The sequence below is a fragment of the Thamnophis sirtalis genome, unplaced genomic scaffold (assembly GCF_051295495.1).
Source record: "Thamnophis sirtalis isolate CommonGarterSnake01/CBP01778 unplaced genomic scaffold, rThaSir2_p1.2 scaffold_15, whole genome shotgun sequence".
Taxonomy (NCBI): domain Eukaryota; kingdom Metazoa; phylum Chordata; class Lepidosauria; order Squamata; family Natricidae; genus Thamnophis; species Thamnophis sirtalis.
In genome coordinates, this window is record NW_028261395.1 from 14,520,788 (window position 1) to 14,536,247 (window position 15,460).

Genomic DNA, 15,460 nt, shown 5'->3' on the forward strand with positions numbered 1-15,460 from the left:
AGGTAGGCTGTGGGTGGCGAAAAGTCATCAGAGGGCTAGAATGGTGGCCTCTGCCGTGGTTGTCTGCGTGCTGATTACTTCCAGCCATTTGGAGTATGCGTCCACAACAATCAGGAATGTCTGTCCTTCTACTGGCCCTGCAAAATCAATATGCATGTGGGACCAAGGCCCCTTGGCCACCTCCCATTCATAAGTGGGTGCCCGTGGTGGTGTTGGTCGCGTCTCCTGGCAAGGTTTGCATGTGACCACCCACTCAGTAATGTCTTTGTCCATATGCAGCCACCAGATATAGCTCCCGGCTAATGCCTTCATCCTCATGATCCTGGGGTGTCCCACGTGTAGGGTGTCCATGGCTTGCCTCTGAAGCTTTTGGGGAATGATCACCCTTTTTCCCCATAGTAAACATAATGGTTGACAGTTCGGTTTGCTTACTGTGGTAACTCTGGAACTCCTCCCCCAGTTTCTCTGTGGCCACCCCCTCAACACCCAGTTCAGAACTTTCCACAATGTTTAGTCATTTTGGGTGTGCTTGACAATGTCTCTGGTAGTCACTGGACTGGCTAGCTCAACGTCAATTAATAGTACTTGAGTGGTGGGTCTTCCATGGCAGCGGGCAGCAGCTGAGAGCATCGGCGTGGCTGATGTCTTTCCCGGGTCAAAGGATCAGTTTGTAGTCATATGCCATGAGGAAAATGGCACATCTGGTCATCCTCGGGGACATATATGGAGGGGTCTGTTGGTTGCCGGTGAGGAGTCCTAACGGGCTTGTAGTTGGTGACGAGTTCGAAATGCCTATCGTACACATATTCATGGAACTGCTTGATTCCTGCCACTATGGCCAAAGCCTCTTCATCAATTTGACTGTAGTTGCGCTCGGCCGGTAACAGGGTCTTGGAGTAGTATGCAATCGGTGCTTCCGTCTGGCAAGAGGTGGCTGAGGACCGCCCCAACTCCAAAGGGGGAGTCGTCACAGGTGATCCAAACTGACAATGTGTGGTTGTATAGGATCAGGACGCTGTCGGAAGAGAGGAGGTCTTTTACCGCTGTAAAAGCTTGGTCTTCCCTCTGTCCCCAGGTCCACAGTGTCATCTTCCCCAGGAGTTTGTGGAGCGGCTCAGCAACAGTGGCCTTCTGTTGTAAAAAAAAATACAGTAAAAATTTAACAGTCCAAGAAGTCTTGCAGCTCTGCCTTATTCTTCGGGGTGGGGGCGTTCTTAATGGCTTTCACCTTGCTCCCAGTTGGATGGATGCCTGACCCATCTATTAGGTAGTCTAGGAACTCTACCTGCCTTACGTCGATTTTGCATTTGTTTGGATTTTTCTTGAGTTCTTTTTCCTGGAACTTCCCCAAAGTCTCGTGCACGCATTCCATCAGTTGGCCTATGGACTCCTCTGATATAAAAACGTCATCAAAGTATGGCACCATGCCTGAGATTCAATGTAATAGCCGCACCATTAGGCACTGAAAAAGTATTGGGGCTATGCTGACCCCAAACTGCAACCTGGTACATTTAAATGCCCCCCTCCCTGTGAGTCACTATGGTCTGTGCTTCAGCAGTGGCTTCGTCGACCAGCAGCTGCTGATAGGCTTGGGCAAGGTTCAGTTTGGCGAATACTTTCCCGCTTCCTAGGAAATGCAGCAGATGTTGCATCACTGGCATTGGGTATGCACTCTGCTGGAGGGCTTTATTCAGCATACACTTGTAATACACTTCATGGAACTGCCAAAGCCTCTTCATCAATTTGACTGTAGTTGCGCTTGGCCGGTAACAGGGTCTTGGAGTCCCTGGGGTTCTATCTGTAACTTTTCACTAACTTGCTTTTCACAAGCCTCTCCTCTACACCTGGAGCCCAGAAGAAGCTCAGGATCCCAAGAGGAGAAGTTGCTTCTCACTGTAATTATGAGCATCTGGGGCTTTGAGTTCTCCATACCTGTGACAGAGACATCAGATTTAAGCCTTATGAAAAGGTTTTTGTAGCAGAAAAGGATAAATTTGTTAGGTCACAGTTTTGGGACAGGCAGGACCTGTGCTCTCATTTCTCTCCTTTCCAGGTGAAGCTGAGTGTTTCTCTCTTTCTATCAGGAAAGTCCCTGGCATTCTCATCTTCTGAGAGTGTTTTGAGTTCTTCCCACTGTTCCTGCTGTTTAGAAACAGGAAGAGGATGAATAAAGCTCCATGAATGATGGACCTCCTGCTTCTGATGCTGCTTTTGTCCCATCCAGTCTCTGGGAAGCCTAGAATGAAATGTCCTCTGAATTTGGAGCACCAGGATGGAGATAATCCATGGAGCTTTTACAGGCCAGGAGACCATCTCATTGGTATAGTCACAACTGAAACACAAATATCACCTACAATGTTGCCTTTCAACGGTGCTCCTTCTGTACCTTTTCCTTCGTAAGTCATTCAGGGTGATGGAGCTGTATTCCCTCCATTTGCAATTCACGCTTTCCTTCTTTTCTCTCAATTTGCTTATTTTTATATTATAGGACTTGTCTAATTTCCTGAATGATCTTGATTTCCATATCTTGGCTCTTTTTTCTTATTTTGTAGAAGAGACTCATATCCAAAGATAAGATGGGGTTGAAAAAAACTAGAAGGCAAACCAGATTATTTTCCTCTCCCCATTCACTCCTGAATTCTTCACTTAAATTCATTTTGTTTAAAGGAGGGGTTGAAACATTTACAGTTGCCTCTGCCCAACCCACACCCATATTTCTATGACTGATTATTGGTTTTGGATCAATATTGGCTTAAGACTCAGTAGGCTTGTGGAGACAAAAAGAATAAATTCTTTTAAAAAGTTACTGTTGATGATAATAACATGAACTTTTTTTTACAATAGGGTTTCTTTTGATTTCTTAGACTCCCTACGATTAATTTTCACCATTCAAATGGTCAACGAGAATCACCAGCTCCTGCACAACCTTACACTTGGCTATAACATCCATGACAACTATTTGAACACTTTATTCACTTCAGAAGCTTTGCTGGACATGCTCTCCATTGGAGAAGCCAATGTCCCCAACTACGGCTGTGGAAGGAAGGACAACCTTCTGACTCTGATTGATGTAGCTAGAAGGGATGTATCCATCCAGATGTCAACATTAGCAGCACCTTACAAAGTCCCACAGGTTTGTGTGTGTGTTTCTGTGTCTGGTAAAGCAAGTAGTGGATGTTGGTGGGTGAGCAACAGGTGCAACCTTATCTTCTTCATGGAATTCAAGAGTTGCTTTTCTCCATATTAGCAAATGGTCAGTTATGTTTTTTCTATTATGTTCATGTTCAAATTTCTCATAAAAGGCCAGAAAAGCAACAAGTCCCTGGAGAGAACTTTCTTCTGGCTATTCAGCTCTTCAAAACATATCCTTAGTTGTGGGTGAACTATTGGCATGTTCATTTTCACATCAAAATAACACCTGCCCTATCCAGTTGTATTCAGGTTGGCAATAGCAGTGTCTATATATAGATTTTAAAAATGGAATAAAAAGGATTAGCAATTACAGGCCAGTTAGTCTACTAGCTATTGTGGCTAAAATATGCCATGTTCAAAAGTGCATTTCTTGCGAAAGAACAAGAAGGTTTTAAGTAGAGGAAAAAGTTACATAAAGTTATATAATTAATCAATAAATTAATAATCTAATATTGACAAAAGATTTGATTTGAAATATTAATATGTAAGTTGGATAAACCAGGGTTTGCTCTCTGTATACATGTTAGTGCAGCATTTGTCACAGAGAAGAGAGAAATATTATGGAGGAAACTGGTTGCCCTCAAAATGGAGCTCAGACTGTTTGCCCTGATCCCAGCCCTTTCTCCAAACCCTTGTTTGAGACAGAGGTTTGGGCTCTATGGAGCCACAAGAAGGATCGATACTTACCAAGGGGTAACACAGAAGAATGAATATTTGAACCCTTGTTATTCATATTAATGACTTACCAGAACTAGGGCAAAATTCTCATGTACATGTCTAAGGTGCTTATTTTTTTTTTTTAAACTTTTTTATTTTTCTTTAAAAAAAACAAACACAAATATGTCATCATTTGTCAATCATTAAGACATTGAAGTACAATTTTTTTTGTTGTGTGTACCCCTCCCTCCCTCCACCCCCCCACCCCCCCTCCTCCTTCCCCCCCCCCGACTTCCCAGAACCCGTACACGGTATGGATTTTTAACTAACACAGTCTAAAATCTATTGAGAAAAAAGAAATAAAGAAATTAATGACATTCTAGATTGAACTTAGCTTCTTCTTACTGAACTAACTTTTAACAGTTTAAATCATTTCTGATCTTAAGCATAGGCTAACTGGAATTTCTTAGTCCCGTATTTATTTTGTATATAGTCAATCCATTTTTTCCAGTCTCGTTTATATCTCTCATTTGAATGATCTTTGAGATATGCCGATATTTTAGCCATTTCAGCTAAGTTTGTTACTTTCAATGTCCATTCTTGGATTGTAGGCAAGTCTTCCTTCTTCCAATATTGCGCCACCAACAGTCTTGCTGCAGTTATCAGGTGCAGAATCAAATTGGTCTCTACCACTGTAAAATCAGTACATATACCTAGTAAAAATAACTGAGGAATAAACTTTATCCTTCTTTTAAAAACATTTTGCATGACCCACCATATTTTTATCCAAAATGCCTTAACCTTTTGGCAGGTCCACCATATATGATAATATGTAGCATCGAGAGAACCACACCTCCAACATTTAGGCTGTACATTCGGATACATAGAAGCCAACTTTTTAGGATCTAAATGCCATCTATAGAACATCTTGTAAAAATTTTCTCTCAGATTTTGAGCTTGTGTAAATTTCACATTTCTTACCCAAATTCTTTCCCATGTATCCAACATTATTGGTTCCTCAATATTTTGAGCCCATTTTATCATACAATCTTTAACTAATTCTGTTTCCGAATCCATCTGTATTAATACATTATATATCCTCTTTATATGCATTAAGCTTTGATCTCTTATTTGTTTAAACAGATTATCCTCAACTTGAATAAAGCCAATTTTTTGATCTATTTTCCACCTAGCCTGTAATTGCCCATACTGGAACCATGTTTGAACTACCTTCTCCTCTTTTAATACCTCTAAAGATTTTAATTGTAATACCCCCCTTTCCGAGGTAAGAAGCTGTCTGTAAGTAAATCTGTCCTGTTTTTGTGCTGTATTCATATTTTCAATTGCATGTCTAGGAATTGCCCACATGGGTATCTTGTCATTTAATTTATATTGGTATTTCTTCCAAACCCGCAATAAAGCATTTCTTAAAATATGACTTTTAAAGTTCTTATCCAATTTTTTGTTGAATAACAGGTAGGCATGCCAACCAAATACCAGATCGTGTCCCTCAATGTTCAATATTCTATCATTGGTTAAATGAATCCAATCACTAATTACAGATAATGCCACTGCATCATAATATAGTTTTAAATTAGGTAGTTTCAATCCTCCTCTCTCGCGTACATCTTGCATTATTTTCATCTTTACCCTCGGCTTCTTTCCTGCCCACACAAATTTGTTGATACCCTTCTGCCATTCTAAAAGGTTCGCATCTTTTTTAAGTATAGGTAACATTTGGAAAAGAAATAAAAATTTTGGTAAAATGTTCATTTTCACTGCCGCTATCCTGCCCAGCAAAGATAAGTGCAATTTCTCCCATTTTTTCATCTCTGTCTGTATGCTATGCCAAAATGGTTCATAATTATGCTTATATAATTTCCCATTTAAAGTTAAAATGTTAACTCCAAGATATTTGACTTTTTTAACTACCTCACATCCTAGCATCACTCCTAATTCTTCCTTTTGTTTAATATTCATATTTATAGCTAATATTTTGGTTTTTCCTAAGTTTATTTTAAAGCCAGACACTTGACCATATTGATTAATCGTATTCATTAAAACCATACTGGATTCCTGCGGTTGTTCCAATATTATGACCAAATCATCCGCAAAAGCGCGGACTCTATATTCTTGCTGCCTAATCTTGATCCCTTTTAAACCATCCAAGCCCCGTATTTTATTCAACAATACTTCCAAAGTTATAATAAACAATAATGGGGACAAAGGACAACCCTGTCTTGTACCTTTTCCAATTTGAAAAGAGTCTGTTAAACTTCCATTGACTATGATTTGTGCTGTTTGCTGTTGGTATATTGCTTTAATTGACTGTAAAAAATTATCTCCTATCTGCATTTTTTGCAATATCTTCAGCAGAAATTGCCAGTTAACTCGATCAAAGGCCTTCTCAGCATCCAAAAATATAAACGCAGCAGGGATCTGGTTGTTCTTTCCCAAATATTCTAATGCATTAATAATTAATCTGACATTACTTTTCATCTGTCTCCCTTGTGTAAAACCTGTTTGGTCCGTATGTATCAATTGTTGAATGACCAACATTAACCTATTTGCTAATATTTTAGTAAAAATTTTATAATCTACATTCAGTAATGAAATGGGTCTATAATTTTTGGGTTGAGTAGTATCTTGATCTTCTTTGGGTATCAAAGATATAAACGCTGTCTTCCAAGATGGAGGGACTTTACCTTCCGTTTGAATCATATTAAATAATTCTCTAAGAGGTTCTACCATTTCTAACTGTAAGTTTTTGTAGTAAACCGCTGTCAAGCCATCTGTACCTGGTGCTTTCCCTGGCTTTAATTGCTTAATTACCTGCAGGATTTCCCCCGAGGTTATTGGTTGATTCAATTTTTGCCTGTGTTCTTCTCTAACTGAAGGTATTTTCTCCTTGTCTAAATATTTGTCTATGTCTAAACCATTAATTTTATCCCCTTTATACAGTTCTGTAAAAAATTCCCAGAAAGCCTTTTGAATCTCTTCCTGTTGGAACACCTCCTTCCCTCTGTAAATCAGTTTAGATATATTTCGAGTTTTCCTTTTTTTCCTAATCTGATAAGCTAACCATCTGCCAGGTTTGTTTGCATTACAAAAAGTATTGTGTTTTGCATATAATAAATTAGTAGCTACCTGGTCAGAGATCAACATGTCAAATTGAGATTTTAATATGTTAATAGCTTCCTTAACCTTTATATCGTCTGGTTTCCTTGTTAACTCCAGCTCTTTTCTCTTAATTTCCTCTTCCAGTTCTGTTCGTTTTAACCCTTGCTTATTTCTATGTGTTTTATTTATATTCATCAAAACTCCTCTCATATACGCTTTGCTTGCATCCCATACAAATTCCATAGATGTACCCTTATTCATATTCAAAACAAAATATTCAGATAGTAATTTTTTACAATCATTAATATAGTTTTCATATCTAAATAAATTTTCATTCAGTCTCCAAAACCTTCTTGCCTGCACTACCCTTCCCAACTCCATCCAAACTGGGTTATGGTCCGAAAGGACTCTAGCTGCAATCTTTGTTTTCTTGACCCTAGAAAGCAAATCATTAGTGGTTAGAATAAAATCAATCCTTGAAAGGGATTGATGCCTGTCCGAGAAGAAAGTGAAGTCATATTCCTCTGCATTTCTTTCTCGCCAGATATCTCTCAATTCAAAATCATCCATAATGTCAAAGAAAGATTTGGGTAACTTTGCTCGCATCTTGGTATTTAGGCGGGAAATCTTCTTATCTCTCTTAGTGTCTATCACTCCATTCCAGTCACCCAATAGTATACAGGAACTATAGTCCCACTGTACTAATTTAGCATGAAGATTTCTATAGAATCTATCTTGCTGTTGATTGGGAGCATAAATTCCCAAAAGTAATGTCTTTTTCCCTTCTAAGATTAAGTCTAAAGCAATATATCTTCCGAAGGGATCTGCTTCTATTAATTCAGCTTTCATATCTTTTCTTAAGTATACAACTATACCATTCTTCTTTTCCATAGCAGAAGCTGCAAAATGTTGACCAAGTTTTGAGTTGATCAAATATTTTTGATCAGTTCACTTGATATGAGTTTCTTGCAAACAAATTACATCGTTCTTAAACTGTTTAAGATAATGAAATATTTTCTTCCTCTTCTGTGGAGAGTTCAGTCCGTTGACATTCCATGTTAAAATCTTAGTTGTCATCTTTGGTTGGTTGAAGCATTTTTAGAGCTTCCTGCACGGCCTGTTTAACCTTAGGTCTAGCTCCTCCCACTGCTTCCAGATTTGTTGTTGTAGTTCCTTGATTGATGGCCGATGATTGTTGATGCTGTTGCTTCTTAGCTTGTTTCTCCATACGTCTAGTAGTCATGCGGCTAGGTCTTGGTTCCATAGCACCTTGCACTTCTAGAGAAGAGAGATGCTCCATCTTGTCTGGTGGTTGTGTAGTTTGCTGTCTATCCTGTCCTTCTTGTGGTCTTTCTCTAGGTCCAGATGGTGCAGGGTGTCCGGCCTTCAATATATTATAATAAAAATCTCGGGCTTTCCATACAGAGTTGAGGCGGTACCTTTGCTTATCAAATGTAAATATGATGCCGAATGTTGCATCCCATCTATACTGTATCTGACGATTTCTGAGTTCTTCGACCAAAAAAGCGTAGTCTCTTCTGGCTCTTAACATTTGAGGTGGTATCTCTTTCAAAACAGCCAGGTCTTGACCGCCAATTTGAAGCTTAGTGTTATAAGACGCTTGCAGTACCATATTTCTGAACTCTCTTGTAGTAAAATATATAACGATGTCTCGAGGAAGCTGCTTCTGCTTTGCCAGCCAGGAGTTAACGCGGTAAGCTTTGTCAATTTGCCAGCCTTGGTTGGTCCCTGGTCTTCCCATCAGGCGGTCAAAAGCTTCCGATAGGATCTGTTTCAGGTTCTCCTGTTTCTCCTCACGCAGCCCCCTTACTCTTAATGCGAGCTCCATTTGTCGGTACTGTATCATAATAATTTCTTTTTCAGCATTTTCCACTTTTTGTTCCACCACCTCTGTTTTCAATGTCAAGTTAGCATTGGCATCATTAAGAACCTCTAGAGTATCTTCCACTCCAGAAATATGTTCTGTTAATACAGTTACAAGACTCAGCATGTCGTCTCTAATTTTATCAACCTTAGCCTCAAATTTCTCATACAACTCCTGTTTAAGTCCTTTTATTTCACTTTTAATTTCACTTTTAATTTCTTCTTTCATTTCTTTTATTTCCTCTTTTCTCTCCTCTCTATTATCTCTAAATTTATCTTCCATTTTAATTGTCTGTGCATTAAGAGCCTCGCTTAGATTACTCAGAAAAAATTCTTTCGTTAACACATCCCCAGCAGGGGGCGTAGGAAGCGGAGGCTGCAGCTTTGTGCCAGGCACTGAGGATGTGCCCCTGGAAGTAGAGGGTGACGACTTCAAGTTAATATTTGGTTTTGAGGCCATTTCAAAATTTGTCTGCCTGCAGTTAATAAAACTCTATTGCCTAAATATGCAGCTTTAAGTAAAGAGGCTTTTATTTTGAAGTTTAAGGCTTGGCAAAAGTTTCAGTGAGTAAACATTGTAACAAGACCGTTCAACAGATTCATCACCATTTAACTTCCAAATAAGCAAAGTTAATGAAGGAGTAAAATTCTTCTATTGTGAAACCAAAACATATGATAAGCTATCTCTTTTGTTTTGAATTCTTTTGAAGTCTTGTGAGAATTAGCAAAAAGTGTTCGTTATTACCGGAGAAACCAGCCTGCTCGGCGCCATTTTAAAAGCCTCTGAGTAAATAATTTTTCGGAGGAGAAAAAGAGAAGAAGCTAAAATGTTGATAAGCAATTATTGTCCTCGCAGTAAACGGATTCAGCTCGTGATAAGATTAAATCAAACAAAACTTAGAGCAGAGTGGGAGAGACCTACTTTGTCCTGCACAAGGCAGTTTGAAGTTCCCAGCACGGACAGCCGTTCTGCCTTGGGCTAGCCCCCCTTTCCTTGCAAGCACAAAAGCTGCAAAAATCGAAGAGCATTTGCCAGCAAAACAGTTTCTTCTTTCCCTCTTGCCTGAAGGATAAGAAAACCTGATAAGACGTCAGATGGAAGATCCTCTAAACAGGTACGTAGCCAGGAATTCGGAGGCAGCTGATTTTTTGCTGCCCCCACCAGTAAGCTCCTCCCAGGAAGCTCTCTAAGGTGCTTATTTATTTATTTATTTAACAAATGGCAAAAGCATAATTAGTCAGGAGACTACAACGTTAGTGCATAACATGTGTCCCACTGCTGTAGAGTGCTAGTCCGTTCAGTTTGGGCTCATGAGCTTCTCCAGGGTGCACTACAGGGAGTGAACTAGCTCTGCACCAGAAAGACGAGAGGTATCCTGTGGCATCATCCGGACCTTCTCTCACCACCAATGTTGCCTCACAGTTGGGTTGTCACATGCTTTCAAACTACTAGTGGGCAGAAGCAGGTGACGGGAGCTCAACCCACCATGCAGTGTTAGAAATCGAACTGCTGGAATAGATTCAGCATCTTAAAACCACCGAGCTTCTTACTTGCTAAATACACATTGGTTTAAACTGATAATACAGTACTATAATCCTGTGGGTTAGATTGTGTAGACTCTTGAAAAACTTGGCTCCTACTGACATAATAATTCTGATTATTGATAAATCAGGTTGTGGTCTTTGGAAAACAAATGTATCCCATGCAGCAAGTAACACCTTTCCTTACCCAGCATTACTTTTCCCTGAGACTGAATCTTGGATCTACCCTCATCAAAGGAGCTCACCTAAAGCAATGGCAGGATTGAATTTAAAGTTTAAATGCTTAAAGTTAAAAAGAAAATCATAGTTAACCAGCTTTCCTCCCAATTATTAGAGTATTATAATGCCAATCCCTTCTATTGAACTGAAGTTTGGGGCTTAATATCTACCTCTATTGGAACAAATTCAATCACAACATCTGAGGAGTATTTTGGGGTGGATAAAAGGACTTCAACTGCTGACTCGGAGCTGAATTGGGAATTTATACAATTTCATCTTTGTCTAAAATCAGGGGAAATACAATCATGAGAAAACTTGAACTGTCAGAACAGAGACCATCTCCAGTGTCTTTAAGCCACTGAGCCTCTTATGGGCCAAATCCACATTGGTCTAAATGGATAATACAGTACTATTATCCTATGGTTCAAGGTTGACTTAGCCTTCCATCCTTCCTAGGTGGGTAAAATGAGGAGCCAGATTGTTGGGGGCAAGTGGCCGACTCTGTAAACCTCTTAGAGAGGGCTGTAAAAGCACTGTGAAGTGGTATATAAGTCTAAGTGCTATTGCTATTGCTATGGGTTAGATTGTGCAGACTCTTGAGAAAACCTGGCTCCTACTGACATAAGAATTCTCTGATTATTGATAAATCAAAGTCAAAAGTTGTGGTCTTTGGAAGACAAATGTATCTCATACAACAATTAACACCTTTCCTTACCCAGAGTTACTTTTCTCTGAGACTGAATCTTGGATCTGCCATCATCAAAGGAGCCCACTTAGAGCAGGGACGTGCAGTCAGGGGAGGCAGAGGAGGCAGAGCCTCACCACTGTCATCATGAAAAGAAAAAAAATGTAAAAGAAAAAAGGCAAGAGCTGAGGTCAGGCTGAGCTAGTTGCTTCCAGAGTAACCGTGGATGACTCTGCTTAGTGCTTAACTGTTTAAAAAAGCCTCTAAAAAGTGTCCTCTACAGGAGGGGGCAGGAGAACCATGTGCCTCATCTAGTCTGACTTTAGGCGTTTTATGATCATTCGAACAGAATTAAGCAAGGGTTAAAAGCCTAAAAATTCCTGTCGTAGATGAGGCATGTCATTCTCCTGCCTCCTCCTGTAGCGGGCAGTTTTTAAGAGGCTTTTTTAAACAGTTAAGCACTAAGCAGAATCATCCATGGTGACTCTGGCAGCAACTAGCTCAGCCTGACCTCAGCTCTTGCCTTTTTCCTTTTACATTTTTTTTCTTTTCATGATGACAGGCAAGAACAGAGTTGAAATCCTCTCTGAAATAGCTGGAAAAAGTACATGTGGGTCGGAGGGAGGAGGAGGAATTCAAACTTCATCCTCAAGTGTAGATCCCTCCCCAAGTGTAGTTTGATTGCAGGCATAGCCATGTTGCCTTTTCAAACACACACACACACACACCTGGGTAAAACTATAGCTTCACTGATTACAAGTTTGAAAAGGCAACGTGGCTCCGCTTGCAATCAAAGGCTCGGATCAGCTCCGGCTTCTCTACCTCTTCTCTCACCCCAGCCTGCAAGCACATGTGTCTGTTTGAGAGAGAGGGGAGGGAGGGAGAGAGAGAGGAAGGAGGGGGAGGGAAAAGAAAAATAATGAAGGAAACTTTTTTGCAGAGGAGAAAAACAAATGCTGTCACTTTAAATCGGAACTGAGCATGCCTGGCTGTGGAATTCTGGGAATTTTAAATCCACAAGTCTAAAAAAATTTGAAACCCACCACTGTGTCAGTGCCTCACCAGCCATAAACCTCACCGCACGTCACTGACTTAGAGCAATGGCAGGATGAATTTACTGCTTAAACTTAAAAAAAAAAACACCACATAGCTATCCAGCTTTCTTCCCAATTATTAGAAACTATAATGGCAAAGTTACCCCCGATTCCTTCTTTTATATATAAAAAAATAAGTTTTTATTGAAGACACATTAAAAACATTGGACACAGAGTGTTCTTCCTGGCTTTGTCATTTCCATACATATTTCCACATAACCACAAATAAAATTCATTCTTTTTGTACACTACTACTTTGATCTTACAACATATTCCTTGTCCTCATTTGTCTAAATATAGCCCAATTTCAGTTCTACTCTCTTCATTATTTTCTGTTTTGACCCTTTTGGTACATTTTGTTCCAACTTTCATAATATTCTGATTCACCCTTATTTTTAAGTTATAGTGTCAGCCTGTCCATTTCTGCAAAGGACAAAATTTTCCTTATTATTTCTTCTTACTGCGGTTGTAACATGAAGCATTATTATATTTCTCTTTTGTAAATCTTAGTAGGAATAGTTCTGATTTTAAGTCTATTTTTCAGTCCAGCATCTCTTCCAACCATGGCTTTATCTGATGCCAAAATTCCTCAGCCTTTGTACATAACCACCACATATGGTAAAATGATCCTAACGCTGAATTACATTTCCAACACTCATGTGATTGGCTCTTATTCATTTTTGCTAACTTGTGGGTGGGAGGTGCCACCTATAAAACATTTTGTATAGGTTTTCTTTTTACGCGGTGGCTAACGTTAATTTCCTATTCCTGTCGCATAAGTCCTGCCATTTATGTTGTGACCAAAGTTCTTGGCCCACATTACCATAGTTTCCTTCACTTGCTCTTCCGCAATTCTATATTCCAGTAGATATTGATGTTTTTTTTAATCACCTTTTCTTCTGTTCCTAATAAAATTTTATCTAGAGTCGTTAACTCTTTCTTAATACCACATTCCTTTTTATCTTTCATGTAGCGTAATTGAATTTGCAGGTATGCCCACCATTCCAACTCTACTCCTTCTTCTTGTAGTTTGTTTCTAGATTTTAATTCCCCTCTTTTATTTAATGTATTCTTATGTGTAACTTTCTCTAATTTAATGAAGTTTGGGTGTACCAACGTCTCCAACGTAGAGAGCCAAGCCAGGATTTCCATATAATTCTGTTTTTTAACTTTTATCCAAACCTCAAGAAAGGCTTGTCTAAACATGGTGCCTTTGGAAGTACTGGTGAGCCCTGTGTCTACCATCCCACAAAAAAGCAGGGCATCCTATTTGCATATCGCATCCTTCCAATGTTAGTAGCCTCCTGTTTTTTAAGCTTATCCACTCTCTCACCCATGTGAATGCAGCAGCTTGGTAATATCTTTCCCAATCAGACAGGAAGAACCCTCCTCTTTCTTTGAATTCTTGTAGTAATTTTAATTTAATTCTGGGTCTCTTTCCTTGCCAAATAAATTTGGAAATTGTTCTGTTCAAATTCTCAAAAAAGTCCTTCTCTAATTTTATGGGTATGTTTTGAATTAGGAAGAGTATTTTTGGTAAGATATTCATTTTTATTGCAGCAACTCTCCCATGAGAGATTCTTCCATCTCTCCAGATCCGTCTTAATTTGATCAATTAGTTTATTGTAGTTATCTTCTTTTATTCCTTCTATTGAACTGAAGTTTGGGGCTTAATATCTACCTCTACAGGAACAAATCCAATCACAGCACCTGAGGACTATTTTGGAAGGGGATAAAAGGACTTTAGCTGCTGACTCAGAGCTGAATTGGGAATTTATACAATTTTCATCTTTGTCTAAAATCAGGGGAAATACAATCATGGGAAAAGGAAAGTCCACCCTCTTTGATTTCTATGATTTTATGTATCAGGACATCTGATAAAAAATCACCTGGACCTTAGCAGCTCCTAAAAGTAGGTAACTACAATCTCAGATGAACAACAACACACAACATATTACACCATCTCCTCATTTATTTTACAAAAGAAAGCCAAAATGGAGAAGCCATGTGTGAAAACCTAAATTCACCTTAAGATAAAATCACTTATGGAATCACCTTTAGCAGCAACAAATTGAAGTAATCATTTTCTGTATGACTTTATCAGTCTTTCACATCATTGTGAGAGGAATTTTGACCCTTTCTTCTTTACAACATGGCTTCAATTCATTGAGGTTGTGGGTGTTTATTTCTGCCCAGCTCTCTTGAGGTCCCACCACCGCATGTCAATTGGGATGGGGTCTGGACTCTGACTGGGCCATTGCAAGACGTGGATTCTTTCATTTTTCAGCCACTTGCTGGTGTTCTTGGGTTCATCAGCAGAAGTGGTATTCAGCTGGTTCGGACCGGTTCATGAGAACCGATAGCAGAAATTTTGAGTAGTATGGAGAACCAGCAAATATTGCCTCTGCCTGGCCCCCTTCCCAGTCACCCACTCGCCTTTGCCTGCCCGCTTGCCCTGCCTTGCCCACTCACCTCGCCCTATCACTCATCACCTCCCTGGCATAGCACACTGTGTGGCTCCTTGCTTGCATTGACCACATAGTCTCTACGGCTTGTCTGCCTTCCCAACTGCCGGACTGCAGTCCCACTGAACAGTCCTAATCTGCCTGCCTGGGAAAGTATGCCTGCGAGTCACGCTAGCTCCCCGTCCCCATCCTCCAGTTTCCTGGCTTTCTTTGCTGTCGCGGCCTAGCAAGCTTTTCCCACCACCATCCCGGGCCTCCAGCTTGACTGGCTTGTTTGGCCGCTGTGGCTCCATGGCTCCATCTCACAGCTCTTGCGGCGTAGCTAACTTCCTCCCCCACCGTCCCCAGCCTCCAGCTTACCTGTCTGTGAGTGACTCCCGATTCCCGAGCACCTCCAGCTTGCCTACCTTGCTTCTCTGCCGCAGCTGCATCCAATTGAATGGCCCTGATTGGCCTGCAAGCCTGCAAGCAACTCCCGAATCTGCCTGTCTGCCTTTGCCTAATTTTATGTAAGTTGCTCTTTTTTAAAAAAATTAGCATAAAAAATTCAATATCTATATGGTGTGTTGTAATTTTGTGAGTTTACTTACAAGCAAATTTTA

General features: G+C 40.0%; 1 protein-coding gene across 1 annotated transcript in view; it reads left to right on the forward strand.

Annotated features, from left to right (window-relative positions):
* Window positions 1–2,868: 2,868 nt before the first annotated feature.
* The window catches only part of LOC148042494 (vomeronasal type-2 receptor 26-like), a 30,955-nt gene continuing 18,363 nt past the window's right edge, over window positions 2,869–15,460 (forward strand). Inside the window, exon 1 of the mRNA XM_087702411.1 lies at window positions 2,869–3,133. Within this exon, the coding sequence (XP_087558537.1) occupies window positions 2,894–3,133 (240 nt within the window). The 5' untranslated portion in view covers window positions 2,869–2,893. The remainder of the gene's footprint in view (window positions 3,134–15,460) is intronic.